At 42.3% G+C, this 23,513-nt stretch overlaps 1 protein-coding gene across 4 annotated transcripts in view; it reads right to left on the reverse strand.

The window, feature by feature from the left end:
* Positions 1 to 440: 440 nt before the first annotated feature.
* The window catches only part of KANK1 (KN motif and ankyrin repeat domains 1), a 203,631-nt gene continuing 180,558 nt past the window's right edge, over positions 441 to 23,513 (reverse strand). For 3 of the 4 annotated variants that reach the window (XM_047767722.1, XM_047767726.1, XM_047767724.1), the window contains 9 exons: positions 13,880 to 14,077; positions 13,109 to 13,217; positions 11,711 to 11,953; positions 9,967 to 10,054; positions 7,497 to 7,716; positions 5,011 to 5,153; positions 4,207 to 4,407; positions 2,031 to 2,129; positions 441 to 1,470 (listed from right to left, as the gene is read on the reverse strand). In XM_047767722.1, the coding sequence (XP_047623678.1) occupies positions 1,408 to 1,470; positions 2,031 to 2,129; positions 4,207 to 4,407; positions 5,011 to 5,153; positions 7,497 to 7,716; positions 9,967 to 10,054; positions 11,711 to 11,953; positions 13,109 to 13,217; positions 13,880 to 14,077 (1,364 nt within the window). In that variant the 3' untranslated portion in view covers positions 441 to 1,407. The remainder of the gene's footprint in view (positions 1,471 to 2,030; positions 2,130 to 4,206; positions 4,408 to 5,010; positions 5,154 to 7,496; positions 7,717 to 9,966; positions 10,055 to 11,710; positions 11,954 to 13,108; positions 13,218 to 13,879; positions 14,078 to 23,513) is intronic. The other variant, XM_047767723.1, reaches the window with a different exon arrangement.

The raw sequence follows: 23,513 nt of genomic DNA on the forward strand, positions 1-23,513 counted from the left end.
GACTCAATCGAAAACAGGTGCTGTTGGTCCAACAGCATGCTGAAATACAGTCTGTCCAGCTTCATCTTTCCTTTCTCATCACTGTAGGTTTCAACCAGTCATCCAGAAGCTGTCCCGGCCCCGAACCCCCATTTAAACCCAAAGACCACACCTTAGAAGAGTCAGCTCACTGGAGCTAACTTGGAGGTTACCTGTCTGATGAACTGTTTGCCTAATGAGGTCTTAAATTTCAGGCTCACGATGTGCAACCTAAGTAATGAGCAGAGCTGGAAACAGAGTAGTGCTTTCAGAAGTAAGTCTCCTCTTGCTGGAACCCAAGATTATCGGACCAGGCACCCACACTCCCTGCATGCTCCATCCATCAGCTTTTGCTGCCCCTGCTCTAAGGCAATAGGATTGGGGCAGACAGCTGTCAGAGGGGAAGCAGGGACAAGCAAAAGTGCTTAATGAAATTTTATTTTGAAAATATGGCAAGAGTCTAAGGCACTTCAAACATTTAAATACATATAAGACCAAAGTAAATGTGACGTGGGATAAAGGAGTCCATAAATATGTGGAGAACTATACTATGTTTCTCTAGAGGCAAATATGTAGCCAATTCCTCTAACACAATTCAACCTTTATCATTAGATACACAGTTGTGCAATTATTAATAAAAATATGGTAATGTTACAGGTCATTCTTCATGTATTTAATTATTATGGAATATAAAAGTTGAAAATACTGTGTCAATTTTATATAGATACCCTTTATATAAAAAGTCACATAATACACCCACCTAGATAAAACCAACTGAAAAGACTTCCTTTTTTAAGTTTTATACTGTCTGAGAGTTCCATCTTTTATTTTTAAACCAGAAACCTACCAGCCCAGGCCCAATTCACTGATGATCAAAGTCATCTCCACTTCCTTACTTGAAAATAATAAAGACAAAAGAGAAAGCAACAAAACCATCCTGGAATGGAATTTTCAAAGAGTTTTCCAATGGTTCCACATTTAGTAAATATAAATATTTGTGAGAACATTTAAAAACACCATGTCAATGAGAACCTGACACTTCTCAGCAGCGGTGGGGGTGTGGGGTGGAGAGGAGAGAAGGAATAGAAGTTGCCCACTCAGGTCAGGTTACAACTTCCTACAACTGTACATAACGGAGCAGGAGCAGAGACTTGACAGCAAGTGTGCCCTACAGAGGGAAGATGGCCAGAAGGGAGGTGGTGTGTGCCCAGCCAGCAATCTCCTGCTGGCTCAGCTTCCACTGTGACAGCTCTAGCCTTCAGCCCTTGGCTTTATGTGTTGTTTGCTGGTAAGCTCAGGCACCATATACATTCAGTATCTGTCACCCCAACAGGAACAATTAGCAGCTAAACGGTGGTGGCATATAAATGGACGGCTATTTGCACACAATCAATCAAATGAACCTCGGTGGGTGGGACCAGGAGATGTCTTCCTTCCAAGCCTTGGGGTGCCCTAGAGACCAGGAAAGGAAAAAAATGGGGTTAATGACTGACCTCAGGCAGATATGTCCTCTGTGATAAAGGAACTCCATCTACCATAGCTGATTTCCACCCTGAGCCAGAGCAAGGGGAGCCAGAATGCAGAACATAGGTCCACAAGTGGGAGTAGCCCTGGAGCCAGCTGGACTCTGAGGGCCACGTCCAGCTGGCCTGGGAGGCTGACTTGGGCTAAGAGTGGACTCTGGGACCACAGGCTGCTGCTCACTGTCGGAGGAAAAATGCCAGGAGGCGATGTGTATTCAAAGGCTCAGGATGTGCCATTTGGATAATTCTGTCCAGAATAAATCCTTCATGTGAGGATGTGAGGCCCAGCAGGCATCCTGCCTCTGCTATGCTAACCTTAGCACTCCTGTTCTTCTGGGTGGGGCAAAAGTGAAGAACCCTTAAGTTCTATGCCAAAACTGTTCAGAATAACCACAAAAACCTGCACCTCCTTCAACTCCCCGAGGAAGGGGGTTTCACTAATCTGGTGGCTTTGGGTCTGTTTACAAATGCCAGGTGCACCGCACTGACCGGAGACTGGGCTTTCGCGAAGTTGACGTGGGCGTACAGCAGAACGGCAATGTCCTTGTGTCCTGCTTCCAGGGCTATTGAGAGCGCGGTGCTGCCATCCTTAGGAGGAGATGAAAAGAACAAGCCAGACTGGGTTTCTCCAACTTCCAGGCAGACAAAAGGTAACAACACAATACCTTCCAGTAGCTGATAAGATTCCACAATCTAGCCGTTTGTTCAGTCCTTTAGGACCCTATTTTGGACCTCGAGGTGCTAAGCCTGAAGGACACAAGGATGACAGAGGGCCAGCCCCAGCCTGCCCTGGGTCAAGAGGAGAATCACCCCATTGTCTTTGTTGCTGCCTCACTATGCTTGGTGTGAGCCTATGCACTGAGGAGCCACAAAAACAGGCTGTGCTTGAAGATGCTCATGCTACCATCCTGCCCACCAGCAGGGGGCAGCAGGCGACAGTGGGGGTAGAAACACTTTTTTTTTCCTTATAATTACAAATGAGCAGTCATGTAGCCTGGTGTATGTTTTGACGACCTGCAATTTGCCAAAGATCTCGACCTTCCTCTTGGGGAGGGAAGTGATACTTCCGCCTTGACCACCCTTGAAGAATGTTAGGCGTTCACATCTATCCATAAGCACTGAATGAATCCTGCTGCCTTGCAGAAAAGTATCTTATGGAAATATGAGGGGAAATGCTAAATATGGGAAAGAAACTTTTTCAGATAAATGCTTGGTTTCCAATAAAATGCAAGAATTTACATGGATGTAAGATTCATTAAGACAAAAAATAGCATGTTGTGCATCCACTATATCTCAATCAAAAGTAATAATATTTTTTAAAAGAGACAAAAAAACCAAGAACAATGTATTTTGTCTAGTTTTAGAATAAGGGTTTCCTTCTAGTCACCAGCAGCAGGAAACAATCTGTGTGTGATTTGAACCTGATGGTCTTCCCTCCCACTCTGAACTCTGGGAGTCACCTTTCTTCCGGAAGCCAGCTGGATGCCCTCCTGCTCCTTTACAGATAAGGAAGTGGACAGTAGGCCAAGGGGACCAGATTTCTGGAAGTGACTATGGCTCAATGGCCTCTTACTGCTAGATCTAAAGCTGTTCTTTGCTGAGAGCAGAAGTGAAAGCAAACAAACAAACACATGGCACAGGAAACCCAGACTGTTCTTAAGCAAAGACAGGTTGGAAGCTGGCCCTCTGCCACAGCAGAAGAGAACGGAATATGGTACAACCACAGCTCCTAGGCTACTAAGGGTGGGGATGGGGTCACTGCAACTGCAGAAGCCAGTCAGTCCTTCATGCCAGTAAATACCTGTACTGATTTGCTCTTCCTACTGGCGTGGGCCCACTGGGATCTGAAGTTTAGTGCAAAGGAGGATGCTTCCCCTCTAACCTTTTAGTGTTTTGGAATGATGGAAGCTGTTCTGGTCCACACCTATGCCCTACAGAGATAAATTTTCAAAAGCAGAACCAACCCAGCCAGACCTCTGGGACCTTTGGATTTTGAACCACGTCACTACCCAAAGGTTAGTTCCTGTGCCCTGGCTTATCAAGACCCATCCCCTTTGGTTTGGAGATAGCCAGAGCAGCAGCTTTCCTTAGAGTGTTGTCTAGTCAAGGGGTTATCTGGGGCTGGGACAGCCTGGGAAGTGGAAGAGGAAGGAGAGTAGAGTGATGATGGGCACAGCCCGAGAAGCAATGGGATGATGTGCCTAAAAGAAGCCAAGATAGTCCAGACGCCCTAGCTGATGAAATGTCACAGATTATTCTGATGGGCCCACATGAAGGGTTTCCAAAGGGACCAGGGGCCTCACCCTTTCTCCCTAATTATTGTACCCAGAAGTTGCTGACACTGAATTTCACTGTCTTGCAAATCTGTTTATCCCCTTCAGTACCTGTTCTCATACATGGCATCACCTTCTTCCTTTTATGATTTTAGGATGAGACCTATTTATTTCCCACCCTTCACTCTAGTTCATGGGAGTATTATTTGGCACACAGTAAATGCTGTCAAGTTGGGCTGTGAAGGTAAGTGGCCTGGATGGCAGTGCAAATTCTTGAGGAAAATAAAGAAGTATCTGCTCTCTCCCTGTCAAGCGGGACTCACAGAAACCATCCCCTCCAACCCTGGGCTCCTGCAGGCCCCTAGCACAGAGGCCCAACAGAGACAGCTTACGTTGTCCTCCAGGTGGCCATTGCAGCCCGGCTGGGCCAGCAGCAGCTTGACAATCTCCACGTGGCCATGCTCACTAGCACACATCAGGGCGGTGGAACCCTCGTCATCCTGGATGTTGACGTCAGCCCCACAGGCCAGCAGGCCCTTCACCATATCTATCCGCCCATGACTGACTGCCAGCATGAGGGCTGTCTGTCCTGCCTGTGGGAAGAAACAACAGAGGACTTCAAAAGCACATGCTGGGCTGGCAGGGTGACCTGCAGTGGGGGCTGGGCCAGGGGAAGGGAGGAAGGAGAGTAATGACAGAAGAAAACGTGGACAGGGAACTACTTGGGGCTGGGTGATGGCAGGCATTGAGAAATGAGTTTCTCATGAGCAGGGCTAACCAGCAAGTCAGCAAAGTAATGAGTCAATTTTTCCCTTTAGCTTGGAGGATCTGGAACATATGGAGCAGGAAAGTTCAGAAAATGGTCACAACGGTGAACACATCTGGATGAGGGGCACTGTGCCTGGTATGAAGATACAACACACAGAGGCAGTCCGGAAGCAGTAGCCACCAGGAAGACTGGGGGCGGGGGTGTTCCCTGCCACTTACACTGCCCTACGGTATACACTCCTCCAAACAGAGGCAAGGCAAGGAGAAGGAGGGAGACACTGCCAATGTGAAGTTAAGCCACTGTTCCACTGGTGTGTCCGGTCACCCAGGACCCACGGGCAGCTGCTTATGATGGCAGCGTGGCGGGGGTACCTGTGCAGGTCAGAGCCAAGTTGGCCAGCACATGCCCTGCAAGCACGCACACTCACCTGGCTGGCTTTGGCGTTCACGTCCCCACAGCCAAAGAGTTCTTCCACAACTTGCATGTCCTTCTCTGCTTCCACGGCGGCGAGGGCTGCCAGCATGATGGGGGTGTACCCTGCCTTGTTCTGGTGATCCACGTTACACACATCTGCAAAGACATGCGTCTCTTTAGGGAGGTGCCATCTCCTCACGGCATCAGGTGTGTCCGTGAACTGAAGGGATGGGGTGAGGAAAAGCCCCGTGAAATGGTCTCAGGTTGTCAAAGTCCCAGAAGGGAATGGGAGGGGTGTTTTCATACCAAACCAAAGAAAATATTTTTTTCTACTTCATGAGAAATGAGAGCAAGGTTTTACAGCACCTCTTCTTTGTGACTGGTGGTTGAATCACAACAGCTTGGAGGTCCGGGGCAGGGGGGCTGTTCTAAGTAATAGTTGCTTTGAAGAATAAACAATAATGTGTGTCTAGAAAATCACCGTTTTGAAATGAAGGAGGTGGTGAGAGCTACAAAGGAAAGGAGGATTTGTAAAGAGTTATGCAGGGAACACTGAAGATGGCGTTTCCCACTCATAAACCACTGCTCACTCTGAGACCCTGAGTCTGCTGCTCTGACTCGTCTGGGGCCCTTGGGAGTAGAATGCCAGTCACATGACACCCAGCTCCAGGAACTGGTCTGAGAGCAACTGCAGTTCTGTCCCTCAGAAACTGCCAGGGACTCCCAGACCCAATAAACCAGCCCTTTTCTAGTCCTAAAATTCTTCAGCAGTCTTCAGGGCCTAAATTATCCTCTAGGCATTCAAAAATTCCTCCAGAACTTTCCAATAAAATGAAAGGAATGGAGACTGCAGGAAAGAAGCTTTTTATGTGTAAGCAGATAGGATTAAAATGCTTACACCGTTTCCATCCTCAGGGGTGAGAAGAGAAGGCCACTGTGGAAACTGCTCCTGAGTGCTAAAACAGCTGCACACTAGGGGTACAATGGCATTTACAACAGTGCATATTGTTTGATGTACAAAAGGAAAAAAAAAAGCTGTCTGGTGGAGAAGCAGGTGAGCAGATATGCTCTTTGAGGCTTCTAGGTTATCTTTGGCATTCGGTTCTTTGCCGAGGCTGCTAATATCCTAGATTCACAAACTTGCTTCATGCAGCTATAATCTCAGTCTATAATGGGGAGCAGTAGCAAGTGAAGTAAATCCAGAAATGTAATTAACCAAAGGCATCCAACAATCATTTGATCATTAAAATCATTGAGTTTACTAAAATAGCTTGTCCATGCCAATTTTCCAAGGATAGATGAAAACTGTTACTTTCAGGATCAGTCCTGAAATCTTGTCCTTAGCTTTCCTGGACAGTATCCACTTTTCTCTTTAAACAGTAACTCAGGCTGACGGTATCACCAGCTCTGTTTATAGTCTGGAAAGTCTGAAGGGAAGGAGGCTTGGAATTCCTTTCTTTAAGATGGAAACAGTTTTATCCTAACATGGCCTCTAACTGGGAGTAAGCAAACTTCGGGAAAAAAAAGTATGTTTGCTTTCTCTGCATTAACCCAACACTCCCAAAACAGAGCAGAGAAAAACCGGACAGTTGGGTCAAGAAGTGGTATGGAAAAACTGGACAATTTTTTGCATTTTCTAAATCAGATGTTTACATTGTGTTCTCGTTAATTAGACCAGAGTACTATGAATTCTGTACCAGTCTCATAAAGTAAAAATACGTATTTCAAAATAAATAAAAGTGATTTAGGGACTAAGTGTATCACTGGCGGTTCCATCTGAACAAAAAGCTAAAAGCTCACTATTTCTCAAGGAGGCCCTTCTATGTACCAGCCCCTTGCTCCGTGTTTAATGCATTCATTGACTATATACTGGACTGGCAAGTTTCAATTATAACCAAGGATGTCCACTGTTCTCATAACTATGGTTCAGATGTAAGAACAACACTTTTTCTGTTTCTCTATGCTGACTCCCCAGGAACAGGGTAAATTTGGGTGGGAATAGTGGTGACTCTACCACAGTGTTACAGTGGCTTTGCCTGGTCCTCATATGGACCAACTGTGCAGCTCTGCAAGGCAGCTGGTGGAGGGGACTTGGTGCAAGGACAAACAAAGCAGACCACAAACACTAGAGCTACGCCTCTGGTCCAAGGGGTAGAATTCCGCCTGAACCCACCAAGCCTGCACGATTCAGCTCCGGAGGGAATGTGCGTCACCGTTTGTTACCAGGGATACACCTCACTTGAACGCAGTTGAATCACAGCCAAGACTATCCTCAACACCTCCTTGCAAGACAGATCTGGAAACGGTGTCACCCAGTTCCGTTTAAACGTCAAGCCTCCTATGAGTGACTCAAGAACACGATTGCTGCCACATCATGGGGACAAGCAATGAGAAGGATTTTAGGAGGGTCCCTGAACTGAGGAGTGGGCCAACCAGCTCCCTGGAGATGAGTCACAGCCTCGAGCACCGTGAGAGTGGAGACCGGGACCACCAACGCACCAGCATCCAAGAGCAGCTTGACGATCTCAAAGTTGGAGTGGGACACGCTGTAGTGGAGGGCGGTGTTGCCATTGCCATCTGCCATGTTGATGATGTGGCGGAGAACATCTGGGGAGATGGCCTCGAAGGCGGCGATGTAGTCCCCCACCATGGCCGGGATGGCTGACTTCTGACTGGACACACGGAACCACTCATGCTGGAGAGTGTTCAGACAGAACCTCTGCCAAAACACCAAGCAATCAGCCATGAGTTCTTCTATTTATAGACCCTTCTGAGGCCTCGTTGAAGGCCCAGGAAACCAGGCCTTTTATAGTCAAAGTGCATGCAGTAAGAATTCACTCTTAAAAAACAACTAATGAAACCCAGAGCCCTCAGAGAAGCCTCAAACTCCACACTGAAATATCCCTCCTGATTTTAAAACACTCGTGTATTCTAACTTCTATAAACAGGACATATAGCACTGTGCAAGAGTCATACCACTGCCAGAGGTTTCAATTCTGGCTCTGCTAATGATGAGCTGTACAATGCTCTGGAAGATACTTATTATGTACCCCAGTTTCCTCATCTGCAAAATGGGGATAATGAAAATACCCTCCCTTTACAGTGTTTGTGATGAAGACAAATTAGGCAATACATGTGCACCACGTAGGCACATACTGAAGACCGGGGCCACCAACGCACCAGCATCCAAGAGCAGCTTGATGATCTCAAGGTATAATAATACTGAATTATTATTATGTAGGTATGCTAGCCTTTAAATGATTTTCACAGTACTCAGGACATGAGAAATTACTTAATACACTTAATTGTGCTGCTTCCTTCCTATCCAGACAAACCTCAACTTCTTCAACATTTCCACAGCACTAGGTTGGGAGACATACCCATGTAGGTGACCCAATTTCTACTCCAAGTTCGGGTTAAACCTAGTGGGAAATATTAACACTGCAATGACCTTTCCCGGTTTTACTATTGTGACCAAGGCATAGACAGGCACTCAGTCTATACTGATGGAGTTCAATATGTAGTTTCATGTCCCTCCAGGCCAGGGATTTCATTTAGTATTTTCTTCTGTAAACATCATGGTCATGCTCCTTTTTTAGCACAGTATTTGAATGTCAAGACTCAGCTGACTCTGATAAATTTGTTCCTATAGCCATATAAACAAATATGAGAAGACAGCTTAATTTTTAAAAAAAAGAAGCTATGTAATAAGGTAATATGATTTATCCAGGATAAACAAAACATGGACCAGTATCTAAGGTAAGTAAATTCTAATTCCAGCACTAACTAGTAGTTGACCCTCCAGAGAAGACTTATAATCTTTAGGGCCTCAGTTAAAACAGGAGGGACCAGAATAGACTGGCTTCATGGACACACGCCCCCACACTCCTCATGCTGATGACAACCACCACCAATTACTCCTCAGACTGTGTTTGCTGTATGAGGAAAACTACTTGCCTTTCCAGCATTAAATAATTCCATAGTCCCTTCTAGTCCTAACATTTTGGTGATATAACATTGTAATCTTGTGAGACCTATGAATGAACTTTCTCACTAGCTGTGGAATTAAGTTATTCAGCATAAAACTAGAAATCAGCAGAACCTGTAAACCAACTGTAATGGAAAAAAAATAAAAAATCATTAAAAAAGAAAAAAAACCTTCATAGTAAAGCTATTGCTAACATGCAAAGATGTGAATGTACGTTAATATCTAAAATAACATGGGATGCTACACTTTCTCAATGCACTGAATAGAGCTGTCAAGGAGAAGATCTGTCAGACCTGGGAAAGAAGCCACCTATCTAAATGTCACCAATAAATGGAATAGTGAAAGACTTGGTGATGACATCAGATTCACCATTGCCATGGAAACATTTAACGGTCCTATGTTGTGCTATTCATGTCACCTAAGGCAACTATCAACTTCTTTGCTGTTTGCTTCTGAATCTCTCAAACTGTGAGAAGATGACAAGTGCAGTTATTTCTAGGTTTAAAAATAGTGACTGCCTGCATTCCACATCAGAACATAATATGTAGTTTCATAACTGAAAGGAATGCTGACCTCAGCCCAGATAGGTTTCTTTTTAAAAACATAGGCTAACTTAAAAAACAAAAAATTCCCGGATTCTGCTCCCTGGATCACAAAGTTCTGCAAGCAGCAGAAGATGTAGAAAGATAATGAATGATTGAAATTAGCCCTCCTTTCCACAGGCAAGTAGATGCCTTGCAGATGCTCAACCCCCAAGGAAGTACAGGGTGGATAAAGGGTGTCTGAAGTCGGATCCAGGGAAGCATTCATGGTGTGGTCCAGCGAGCAGGACAGAGGAGGTTCTCTCTGCCCACACACGCTAGGAATAGTTTGGGGAAAAGCATGCAGACAACAATAGCTCAAGCACAGGCTAGAGATGCCTTAACAATGGTGTCCACTCAGGCACTCTGCACAGGGACAGTGTCTGTAGGTCAGACTTACCATATCCTTGCTGGTCAAAGCTTTGGGGTCATTTATATTATTTTTCAGTAAGTTGCATGCAGACAACATCTTTTCACTTAATTCATATCTAAAAGGGGGGAAAAAAAAAAAGAAAGAAAGCTCATGACTGGCCACAAAGGGAAAGGCATGTTTACCTCAAACTCTATCATCCTTTACAAGCCAAGAGGCTCTAAGTCAACCTCGGCAGGTGGTGGTGGTGCTAGGTACTTGCCTGGTGAAATCCAGGCAGCTGAGGATTGATGCTACCATATAGAGTCAAGGCCTCCAGCCAGAACTCAGGTCTATTCATGAGAGGAGATTTTGGCTCTACCACTTTAGCCCATGTGACCACCTCATGGAATAACATGTGGATATTTTCCACTCTTTTTGTTCTAAGGTTTTTTTTTTTTTTTTTTTTGCTTTTTTTTAAAGGCTGCACCTGTGGCATATGGAGGTTCCCAGGCTAGGGGTCGAATTGGAGACTGTAGCTGGTGGACTACACCACAGCTGCAGGAACACCAGATCCAAGCTGTGTCTGTGACCAACACCACAACTCATGGCAACACTGGATCCCCCAACCCACTGAGTGAGGCCAGGGATCAAATCTGCATCCTCATAAATACTAGTCAGGTTTGTTGTCACTGAGCCACAAAGGGAACTCCCTGTTCTAAGTTCTTAAAAATATTTCTACTGTTGAGGGGTTGAGGAGGTCAGAATTACCCCATACCTGTTATGCTATTAAAACCACATCTGAAATCACATTTGGTGACTCAGGAAGTGTTTGTTTAACTGACATGAAAATATAAGCTTAAAAGTCAGATGACATATGGCAGATAAATTATACTTTAATAAAGCTGTTAAAAAACCAACAGATGTCAAGATATTAAACCATTTGAAAATACTTGGAAATATAAACTAAAGATACTTACCTTGTGCTAATGCAGTTAAACATTCATTTGCCAAATTAAATAGAGATGACTTTTCTGAAATGTTTTATTTATACTTCATATGGTTGAAAAACTATACTGAAATTCCATCTGTTCTACTCTCTCCTGTTTTATAAGCATTGACTCCATATTTGCTAAGTCTTTAAGACTGACTACATTTTTAGGTACGTCATTCAGCCAACCAAAGTGTTTATTTGATATTTCAGCTGCTGTTTATGATGGTCCCAAATCCACTCTTGTGGTGTTTCTAGTCACTCAGTGAGCAACAAAATATGGGCACATGACTGATTACATCATTCTTACAGTTAAATGTGGTCTTCAGTTGAGGCCAAAAACAGTTCCTCTCACACACAATGATCCTATAATAACAGTACTGACACCTGTAGGAGGATAAATGGCTAATGGTAAAATCTAAAACTTTAAAATGTGAAATGTGCTATTCACAAAAACTTCTAACAGGCCTTTAGGTTCAAACAATGGCAACTTTTGTGGTGCTTAATAGTTATGCAGATGGTGACTCCACGTAAAAAATTAGATTGCAAATCGTTAAAGAAACAAACGTGAACAGATAGCAAGCCCTTCTTTTTGCTACCCATAAGAGATCTAGTTCCACACTAGCACTTCTTAGCATCATGACAAGATATACATACCTCTGAGGAACAGGTAAAGTTTAGCTCTCCTTTGGAAATCAGAAAAGACCAAACTAAGATACAAGTGTACAATCTCCTAACCAGTCAATTCTACTGCCAAAGTACATCAAACGTGGGAAGGGGGAGGGAAGGGGGGGTGTACCACACCTCTCTCTGATTTCCACCTTCTCAGGTTCACATTCTGGAACCTGCATTTCATCTTCCACCCTGGTGGACTTGAAACCTTCCACATTAACTGCACGCTGCCCTTCCGCCATTCCCCGAGTGACTCCGTCCTCCTCTTCCTCCTCCTCTTCCTCAGGAGGACAGTCAGGGACATCACACTCGTCATCTGACTCGGAAGAAGAGCTTTCCTCTGAGCTGGAATCATCACTTGAAGTTGTTTCATACCTAGGTGGCAATTGGGAGTTCAGGAGATGCGAGGTGTGCCCGTAAAGACTCAGGGACAGAAATTGTTATGAAGGGAAAGCTGTTAACTGACCCTAGAAATTTCACCAGTGGTTTTAACCCTATACTTAGAAGTTTGTTGTAAGATCTATAGAGAAGTCTGGTGGTTTTAATGGGTCTCACTTAAAAAGGATAACCTAGGTTGTCAATTGGTAACCTCGTAGAAAAAAAAAATATGTATGTAGGTACATAGAACCTCTGGCTTAGTATAAATCAAAGGAAACTTATATTATGGAAACCAGGTCTGCAGTTGTTCATTTTTCCTATTCCTTTTCTTCCCCCTTTTTCATTCTTCCTATTTTGATCTATTAACTCTCCTAGGGTCAAGACAAACAGATTATGTAAGTAACCAACAGTTCCTCTGGTACATAGCCTCCAAAATGTGGGACACATTATCCAATAAAATTTTAAAGATTTGGTAAACAGGCACCACTGAGTTAAATCATCATGGTATACTTTACTATAGATATTATCTCAACTAACTGCTCTACAGCCTTCTTGGCGAGGCCAGGTGTCAATTAATAGATTTACTGCTTTGATTCAACTGTAGGAGGATGAACAGGCTTAACCATTTACCTGGGCCAATTAAAAGAGAAGGAATACACATTCTATTTAGAAAGTAAAGAACTGATGGCATGGTGAGGTTACTCTTCAGGTAAAAGACCTTACTATTTGGTTTGTCAACATGGAGAGCTAAGCAAAAACAACCCATTGTGAAGGAATGGATGGCTACCCCTGGCCCATGGAATGATGCTCTCAGTCTCTTTGTGGCTGAGGTCTGACACAGCTTAAGGACCAGCTGTCCAACAGTGCAGGGAGCCTGCCGTCTCCTGCTTTTGTTGAAGGCCATTTGTTTTAGATCAGAGGTGAGAAGATGTAAACTACTCAGCTTCATCAGGTATCCTTTCGAGAGAGAAATATCCTCAAAGACAGCAAGAAGAGAGGAGAGAAGCCCAAATGCACCTTTCTGAGGAGGCAATCTTCGGTTACCCAGATGCGGCAGCAACCCAGACTAGGCATCTTTAAATATGACTTGAGTAGGCAGGAAGCAAAGGAAACAGACCATGTATAAACATGAGTACCACCATCTGTCCTTACCCTCCATTAATGCCAACAAACTGAAGATTCTTTTTCGCTCCATTTGAATCTTTGTTGGCATCTTTCTTCTTCATGATGGACTTCAGTGTACTTTCGTTATTTGTACATACTGTGGAAAAGTGAATCACGGTGGTCAAAATTAATATAACTCATACCCATAGAAGTGAACAGATACTCTTTCTTAATCTACATTTTTTTATTCATGTAAATATAAATCCTGGCATGTATATATGAGAAATTTTCTCAAAATCCATTGGAAGTTGTGTGTATGCAAAAAAAAAAAAATTCAAAGTCCTATTAATAATGTCTGTTAAATGGAAAAAAAATCCATTAGTCCTTCCAGACACAAAAAAAGCAGGGACAACTACCATCTATAATCAGGCTTTACTGTTTATAAAGTAATGTCATGTCTCACTTGTTCCTCAAAAACCATCTAGGCACTACAATAGGGATTATCATTAATCTTTTTTTTTTTTTTTCCATTGAGATAACCTGGAAAAAATTTATGCTTGCCAGACTGTGAAAAAGTGAAATGCTGTTCAAAATATTTTATAATTTGCAACATCAGGTGAGTTTTCTTAAGGGGACTTCATGGCTTTCTTTGATAATCAAAGTTATTACAGGCCTACCTTCCTAACAACCGTGTAATCATTCTTCCAGGACAATTTATAAGGCACACTGGTATTAGACTGGAAGGTATTAGACTGGAAGGCTGACAACTCTGGTCCTAGAATCCTGATGCTGAGAAAGGCTGTGAGTGGAGAAAATTACCATAGAGGCCAGCGGCTATCTGGTCATCTGTCAGGTTCACTGCAGACAACGTGGTTTCCTGAGGGGGGAAGGTATCCTGGCCGCTGATGGGCTTCCCTTCCGTGGTCCCCACCTCTTGCTCATGCTGGGATGTCTGGGGGTTTAATGGTCCTCTTGATTGAAGGCTTCCACACTTACAGGTATATTCCAAATTACTGCCTATCAGGAAGGAGAAGGGTGTAGAAGTATATGATGCTAGAACCAAATACAATGGACTAAACGGTTTAAAAAAAAAAAAAAGTTGCCTGCAACTCATTTTCTCAAGTTCTTTTCTGGTGTTTTCTTTTTGAATACGTGGCACTACTATCCAAAGCCGTCCAAAATAAAACACACAAGGCCTTCTTGACTCTAATCCCTTCCCTTTATGACCCCATTTGAAGGGGTCATTCTAACTCCACAGTGCCTCTCTTCCCTCTGTTCTGGTGCCACCACCGAGCTTGGTCTGGGCCACCAGCGTAGCATCCTGTCTGCCCCTTTCTCTTCACCATTTCACCCTCTCCCACGGTGCTGCAGAACAGAACACCCACTCAGCTCAAATCCCATCCTTAACTCCAGCTAAAACAAAACCTCAAAAACCTAAAAAGTTCCCCACCACTCTGGTAACGTAGCCTATGCCGCTCAGCCAGATACGTTACACCACCTGCCATGTGGCACCAACTTATCTCCCCAAGTTTATCTGCCACTACACCTGTGGTCCTTTTTGGGGTGGGGACTGCATCCAATATGTGGAACCCACACTGTAGAAAGTGGGGTCTCCTCTTCTAATAGCATGTCCACCCCGCTTACCCTCCTCACCCTCCCACCACTCCTCTTCTGAGCCTTCTCTCATCTCCCTACCTGAAATCCACTCTCCTTTCTTTGAAAGCTCACAGCCCATCTTTAAGACTCTCTTACAAGATCTATAGTACAAAGTGCTAGCTGATTTTTGTGATTCTCTTAGATTCCTTTCTTGTCCATAAACATTTTGAGGGCACCACACATTTCTAATTGACTTTGTTTCTCTCACATCTTAGATACTGCTTTTGCATACATTAGGTACTTAATAGGTCCTCACTGATAAGGCAGAAAAATTCCATTAAGTAGTATATGATAATGCATATAACAGAATTTTCAATGTGGTTGATATGGAAAGACCTTTATACTCTATGGTTAAATGAGAAAAACATAAAATTCTATGTATGGTATGATTCTATATGTACATATACATATATACATACATTACATATATGCTATCTGGAAGCTATGGTAATTTAAACTGTTCTCTGTATTTGCCATTTTTTTCCTATAGCGAATATTAACTGTTCAAAATCGCTTAAAAGGAATTAAAAAATTCTTTGACTTAGCAATTTGCTTTCTAGAAGTTTTACCTTAAGGATGCACAAAAAGATATAAAAGGAGGTTCACTGTTTTCATGTGTAAAAAAAGAGGCAAATACCACAGAGTGCCAACAAGAAACTGGTGAAATAAGCTCTGGTACACTTACACAAAATAATTTAATTTGGCCATTAGAAATGTTGATATAGGTTATAATTACATATATATATAATGTGAGTACTCTATTTATTAACATTGAAAAATGAGCATAATGTGTTGTGAGTTTTTAAAATAGAAAATAAACCTATTTTTTAAAATAATTATAGTGCTAAGTTTACGTATCTGTTAAGGATATAAAATAAAGCTGTTTAACAATGTTTTCCTAAAGCTAGAGAATTACAGGTTGTTATATTTTTTCTTGTGTATCTATTATTTCCTAAATTATGTATTATAAACATAATAATACAAATAAAAAATTTAAATCTACCCACAATGCCATGTGATAAGAATTTGATCACAACTTTCTTTTAAAGTAAAGCTTTGAAATCCATTATATTTTGAGAAGAAAATGAATTCAAGTACTGATTGTATTTTGAGGCAATCAGAAGTAAAAGATGATAAACTCAAAAACTGTTCTCTTCAAGTCCATTGTTTATAAGCATCGCCTGGGATGTTTGCTAAAATGAAGATTTCCAGGCACTTGCTGACAGAAAATCATTTTGAGGGTCTGGGTTGGGGGCCCAGTGATGTGCATTTCTGACACCCCTCACTGACTCCCGTATACAAGACTCTGGTGCAGATGACCCACTTTGGAAACTACCGGTTTAAAATAACGAAATAACTACTGGTTTAAAAAAGGACTTTTCTTGTGGCTAATAGCATAACTACTTGGCATTGCTTCTAGAGTGGCTGTGGTTTGACCCCTAGCTTGAGAACTTCCATATACCACAGAAAAAGAATAAAAAAAAAAAAAATCACACCCACACCCACACACACACACCCCCCCCCCACACACACACAAAAGGTGAATGGAGGCAAAAAGTTCAAAGTGAGGCATCAGACATCATTTAAATTTTAATGTATTTCCAAGCTAAGGCTTTTGAAGGCCAAGGACATGCCTGAGGTCACAAAGCTGGACTGGAACATACCTTTCCTAATTCCGTGAATGGTACTTTGTCCACTAATCAACAGCACAGCACTCCCTCCTCTGGATCTTTAGCTACCGGAACTGCTGGGTGATTCCTTCACAAAACCACTGCCCTCCTCAGCACACACAGAAAGTACTGAATGCAGCCCTCCAAATAACCTTCAATGCCCCCATGACCTGCTGTGACCCCTAATAGCAAATAGGAAGCATCTCAAGTGCCTTGGCCTTACTTTAAGTAAACAAAGCAGGGCATTTGTCTTCATTCCTTCTTCTCTAGCTCCATTCATCATTATGTTGAAATTACTGCAGTAACCTCCAAAGAGTCTCAATAGTTAATCACTCCAAGTGCCAGAACACTTCCTAGAAAACACTTTCCCTAAGCACTTTCCATTCAAGAACCAATTGTGATTTTTTAAAATGCAAATACAGTAATAGTTTTTATTGTTATTGAACAGTTAAACATCCACAAAAGTAGATGAGTATAATAAATCCCTCTGTTCCCATCACTGGCTTTTCAATAATGATCACCAATCTGGTTTCACCTATACTTTCTCCACCCACTCACACTTGGATTAGTTTGAAGCAAAAGCTAGAGATACTATCATTTCATCCATAAATATTTTAGTGTATATTCTTAAAACAAAGAACTCTAAAAATAATTACAAATTGGAGTTCCCATCGTGGCACAGTGGTTAACAAATCTGACTAGGAACCATGAGGTTTCGGGTTCGATCCCAGCCTCACCCAGTGGGTTAAGGATCTGGCGTTGCTGTGAGCTGTGGTGTAGGTTGCAGACAAGGCTTGGATCCCACGTTGCTGTGGCTCTGGCTTAGGCCAGCGGCTACAGCTCTGATTAGACCCCTAGCCTGGGAACCTCCATATGCCGCTGGAGTGGCCCTAGAAAAGGCAAGACAAAAAAAAAAATTTACAAATCTAACACTATCGAAGCTTAAAAAAGATAATTTAAAATTATTGCTTATCTGGTCAGTATTCAAATTTCTCCAACTATCTCTTAAGAATTTTTAAGAGTGTTTGAATCAGAACCCTAATCTTATGTTTCCATTTGTTGCTACAGTTTTAAGTTATTTATTTATTTATTTGTTTTTTAGGGCCGATCCCATGGCATATAGAGTTCCCAGGCTAGGGGTTGGAGAGGAGCTACAACTGCCGGCCTATGCCACAGCCACAGCTGTGTCTGCGATGCACACCACAGCTCACGGCAACGCTGGAGCGGGGCTAGGGATTGAACTCCCATCCTCATGTATACTAATTGGATTCATTTCCACTGAACCATGACAGATTTACTCTACGTTTTATGTCTTAATCCAAAGGTTCTCTTTCCTTATAAAAAGAGCTTTAAAAGATAATTTTAAATTGAAACATAATTTATAAAGAATAAAATGAATAGACTTTAAGTGCAGAATTTGATGAAATTTGGTAAATGTACACATCTGTTAGCACCTCCTAATTCAGATAAAGTATTTCTAATGACCCAGTAAATCCACACTCTCCACCTCCTGCCCTTTTCTTTCTTTCTTTAGGTTTTTATTTTTTCTATTATAGTTTATTTACATTGTTCTGTCAATTTCTGTGTACCTTTTCTTTTTCTTTTTTTTGCTTTTTAGGGCCGCACCCATGGCATATGGAGGTGCCCAGCCTAGGGGTTGAATCAGAGCTGTAGCTGCAGGCCTATGCGACAGCCACAGCAACATGGGTTCTGAGCCACATCTGCAATCTACACCAAAGCTCATGGCAACGTCAGATCCCTGACCCATTGAACAAGGCCAGGGATCGAACCCACATCCACATGGATGCTAGTTGGATTCATTTCCACTGCACCACAACAGGAACTCCCCTCCTGCCCTTCTCAAGATAATCTCCCCACCAGAGGCAATCATTCTTCTTCCCCAAAACTTAGTTTTATAAATTAGGGCTTTTTAAAGCTTCTCTCACCAAGGTCCACTCTCTCAAGCAGGCATGTGAGGGTCCTTCATAGGGACAGGATTGCTTCTTCTTGCCTTGGGTAGTGCTCAAATACTTCTACTCTCTACTGACTCAGAGTGGGTTGGTGACTTAATTGCTCTCACCACTATGCCTGTCTTACGAGACTGTCCTATAGGCCTAGAATTCCAGCTTCCTTTATAACAGTAGAATTCTACCCATTCTCAAGGCGTGGCACCATTTCTATTTACTCTGTGGTATTTTTATATGATACCAATTCCCCCTCACTGTTCCGCAGCACTCAATGAACAGGCCAGAATATACTCTCCCCTCCACTGGGTCTCATGTGTGTCCCCTCTGTGAGGATATAAGCTCTTGGACCCTCCGTGCTACATTCTTTTTTCTTTTTTTTTTTAAGGGCCACACTTGAGGCACATGGACATTCCCTTCCCAGGCTAGGGGTCAAATTAGAGTTACAGCTGCCAGCCATGGCCACAGCAACACAGGATCTGAGCCCATGCCTGCAACCTACACCACAGCTCATGGCAATGACGGATCCTGACCCACTGAGTGAGGCTAGGGATCAGGCCCCACATCCTCATGGATCCTAGTCGGGTTCGTTTCCGCTGTGTCACAAAGGGAACTCCCCCATGCTACAGTTTTATCTGGAGTCATTCTCAGTGCTCTGATCAGTGTTGGACAGTGGAAAGCCTTCAGTAAGTGCCTGTGTAACTCCATAGAAAGTCACAGGGATTCTGTCAAGACTAACCAGCAAGGCAAAGAACAATTCCAAATGTTAGGCTCGTTCTCATTCAATGTATCAGAGGGAATTTGTCACCTTTATTGCCAGAAAATGTCTTTTGGATGGTGGTGAAATTTTGACTGCTCTTGAGTGACCCAGAAACAACTGTCTGAACTTGATAAAGACCCACTATGGTTAGAGGGCACACATAAGATGACACATGCACCAGCCTAAGCCTCCGACAAGTGACAGCTGTGTTCAAGGGAAACACAGGCAAAGTGCAGTCAAGAAAGCCAGAAATAAAATGGCCAACAAGGGAGTTCCTCTTATGGTGCAGCAGAAATGAATCTGACTAGTAACCATGAGGTTTTGGGTTTGATCCCTGGCCATGCTCAGAGGGCTAAGGATCCGGTGTTGCCATGAGCTGCGGTGTACGTTGCAGACACGGATCCCACATTGCTGGGGCACAGACCAGCAGCTGTAGCTCCAATTAGACCCCTATCCTGGGAACCTTCATATGCCTAAAAACAAAACAAAACAAAAATGGCCAACACAATTCAAAAGTCTCAATCCTGGCTGCCCTTTAGAGCGACCTGAGTTGGGGGGTGATGCTTTCAAATACAGATATAATAAACAATCCGCAGGTGGGACCAAGTATTAGTAGTTTTTAAAAGCTCTGCAAGCGATTCTAATATGCTGGGATGAAGAACCAGTGAATTAAATTAACCCATCAAAAATTTGCTGAAAACAATGTAAAACTTGACTGCCATAAAAAAGAGTTTAGACTTCCCTCTGATTTCACTCCATCAACTGGCACCATGTGAATTAATTATTAGGAATTTACTGGTAGTTTGGTTAGCAGCCCTAGACCACTAATGGCAGAAATCCTTAACAAACAGTAAATGCTCCACAAACAATAAGCATAAAAATAAGAATAATCACCAAACACCTTCAGGATTCTGGCACTCTGCTCAAAAGTCCCACCTGGGGGGCAATGGTTTCTGAAGGCACCACTGGGGAGAGAGTAATGGGGGAGTGGGCAACTGTGCAGTCTTCCAACATTAATTCAAACTTACAATGACCATAAATGCCAATAAAGCATGAGCTTTATTTTACGACTTGACCAGATTAGTGATACTAAAAGACAGCAAATGATAGAAATCTCAGTGTTCTGGAAAATAAGAGCACCCTTGAAGTATTACTTCTAATTCTAAAGTACATTGAGCATTTAATATATGGATAATTATACTGCTAGCTAAGGCAAACTATAATGAAAAATAACTTAAAAGGAAAATCTCATGTGTTTGACTTTAGAAATGTTAAAGGAAAAACATGATAAAGCAAACTAGTTTATATTTAAAAAAAAAAAAAAATCAGGGAGTTCCCGTCATGGCACAGCCGAAATGAATCCGACTAGGAACCACGAGGTTGCGGGTTTGATCCCTGGCCTTGCTCAGTGGGTTAAGGATCTGGCGTTGCTGTGAGCTGTGGTGTAGGTTGCAGACGTGGATTGGATCTGGCTTTGCTGTGGCTCTGGCCTAGGCCAGCGGCTACAACTCCGATTAGACCCCTAGCCTGGGAACCTCCATATTCCATGGATGCGGCCCTAAAAAGACAAAAAAAAAAAAAAAAAGAAGTCAATGAAAAATAGAGCTGGAGTTTTCAAAGAGATCACCTTCTCCAGTTTCCTCCGTGATACTTATCCATCCAGAATGGGTATTAGTTGTTGGTATATAGTGATGTGTTTCTAAATTTGTCAGAAAATAGACTTTTAAAAAAATTGATTAAAATGGATTTTAAAAGTTGTTCTGTTTATGTACCACAACTCTTGTGGCATGTTAACTCATATTTTTATATATAATGCCAGTGCTTTCTGAAAACACAGTGATGAACAGTGTGGCCAGCTAATTAACTATGTTGTGACAAATTTTCAGTTAAACATTGACTTTTATCTTGAAAGAACATCTAGCTTACTTGTCAAAAAAAGGTAGGACTGAAATTTCTGAGTCATAATGGAGACCATTCAATCATTCAGGCATTTTCCCAAAGTATATAAGATCAAAGGGGTCCAAAGTATATAAAACTACTTCTAGTTTTTCCATAAGGAAAAGGGCTTGAGCACAAGTTCACCCCTTTCAGCCCACATGCTGGTTTGGGGAACAGATAGAGATTATTCATAAAGGATCATCTTCTTTATTTGTATATATTACTTTTAGGGGCAAAGTATACAGCTTTGATGGAGGAGAGAGGACAATCCCTGTCTGTTTGTAGGCTCACCTCTCAGAACCCTGCCTGAATATCAATGCATGTGGCCACCAACATCAAGTCACTAAATGGTAAGAGCCACGGTGTAATAATTTCTAGGGCCATTTTACTATTTCCCTGGGAACATAGCAGACAGCTGTCCTGAATGTATCTAAAGTGTACTTAGAAATTAAAATGCTAGTGTGGATTAAGAATCAGATTCTCCCTCACCCAAACCCCACCCACATTTAATTATACACCATCCCAGGACTTGACCCAGAAAACCCGCACTGACAGGCTGCATAAACTCAACTTGGGCTAAGCAGATATGCTCTGCGTTCTTCCAGATAAAGCTAAGGTTGTCCTCTCCACGCTGAGCTCGTCTCCTCCCTAAATGTAAGAAAGCTTAGACTGCAGCTGAATTCTTCAAGCACTTTTATTTTCATATTATTTAGTGGCTAATATATACCCTCATAGGTTACCATTCATACTTCTGGTATATGTGTCTTGGCTTCCCAACTGGACTGCAAATTTTTCAGGGCTTATACCATTTTATACCTCTGTTTCGCACCCACACTTTGCATATAGTTGACAATGAATGCATAGCTATTAAGGGACCTGAAGAGAGACGGGGAAAGAGCAGACTTTAAACGTCTTTACTGAGGTATGAACGACTCGCTGACTGTAGGAAAAACAGTTGTAACCATCTTTCGATACCAACAATTCCCTTTATTGTTTATGACTGGACATCCAGAAACTGAAAGCCATTTCTGTCCTCAAAAACCACCCATCTCCATGCCTTCTCCAGAAATACTTTAGAGATTCATTCAAAGTGTCAAAGTAAACTTGCATCTTTCCCCAAAGTACAGACATTTATTTTACAACACTCATTTAAAATGATAAAGCATTGGTTTAAAAAGGAAGATTTTCAAACAAGATTTTCATTCAACTGAAGGGCTCGCAAAGGTGGTGGACAGATTTTAAATCTTTGTAAAAGATGTTCCTCAGGGCTGAAGTGTTTTCCCCCAAGGTCTGGAACAGATGCCCCAGGTCTGTAATCAGTCTCTGAGGATCAACTATATTTTTTGAGAATCCTATAAAAAATGTGCACTTCCTTCACAAAAATTCCAAACAGAAAACGGTCCATGAAGCTGTGGAGCCCAGGTGAATAAGACTTGCTTCGAGGCTGTTTATTCCAACACTATTTCCTTGAAACAGGGCCTGAGAGTGCCTATTAAGTGGTTGGTGGTAGCAGTGGGTGGCAGCAGAAAACCCATGACTTGTGGAAAAGTTTCCCAGATGAATCTGATGGGCAGCCTGGTTAAGAGTTACTTTTATAGAATAATTCTGCTGAAAGGACCCTAAGCAAGACAAATCTAATCCCACCCTCTCATGACACAGGAGGACACAGCAGCCCAAACTCCCCTAAAGTGTTACAGCAAGTTCCTGGGCAGCCAGTACGGGAAGTCAGCATTTCTAACCTCCTGGTCAACAGACTTTCAATGACTTCATGCCATCATATACTCCAGGGTTCCACAAACATTTGGTTTGGATTATTCGATGCTCTTGTAGCACTTATTGAAAGAAAAATTTTGAATTTAATAAAAGGTACTAGGACAAGTAAACAGTATATGATTTGAACTAAGAAAACAAACTAGAAATGGTATTTTGTAGCAAGGACTCTTTTCCCTGCTTTTGCTTTGACTCGGACCTCTGTCTACAAAATTGCTTTCACAGTCATGGGAATGACTTCAAGTTCATAAATTTTTTTAAGCAAACCCAAGACAAGAGTGCAAATATGGAAGCTGATTTAAAAAGCAGTTCTTTTATTTGAGTATGAGTGATGAGTTTTATATAAATCATGTGGCAGGCAGTTAAGTTCCACTGTTACAGATAGTTTTGTTTGTTATTTGCTCAGAGACAGTTATATATTTTTAGAGTGTTTGTAATGGCAAATCATTTGTCTAGAATTTTCTCTCTCCTCTGTCCTCTTTCCAGAGGGGAAAAGGAAAAGAAAAAAAGAAATATTGATCCACTCCTCAAACCAAAACAATCCAACTGATTTACAGAAAGAATAAACATTTCTATCCCCGAGGTTTCTGTGAGGACAGAAACTTACTTCCTCTTAATTTTTTAAGTCAATGAAGAAAATATTAAATATATGAAATTACCAGGAATTAAAAAGTACTTGACAGATCACCTTTGGT

Source organism: Phacochoerus africanus, chromosome 2 (genome assembly GCF_016906955.1).
Source record: "Phacochoerus africanus isolate WHEZ1 chromosome 2, ROS_Pafr_v1, whole genome shotgun sequence".
NCBI classification, from domain to species: domain Eukaryota; kingdom Metazoa; phylum Chordata; class Mammalia; order Artiodactyla; family Suidae; genus Phacochoerus; species Phacochoerus africanus.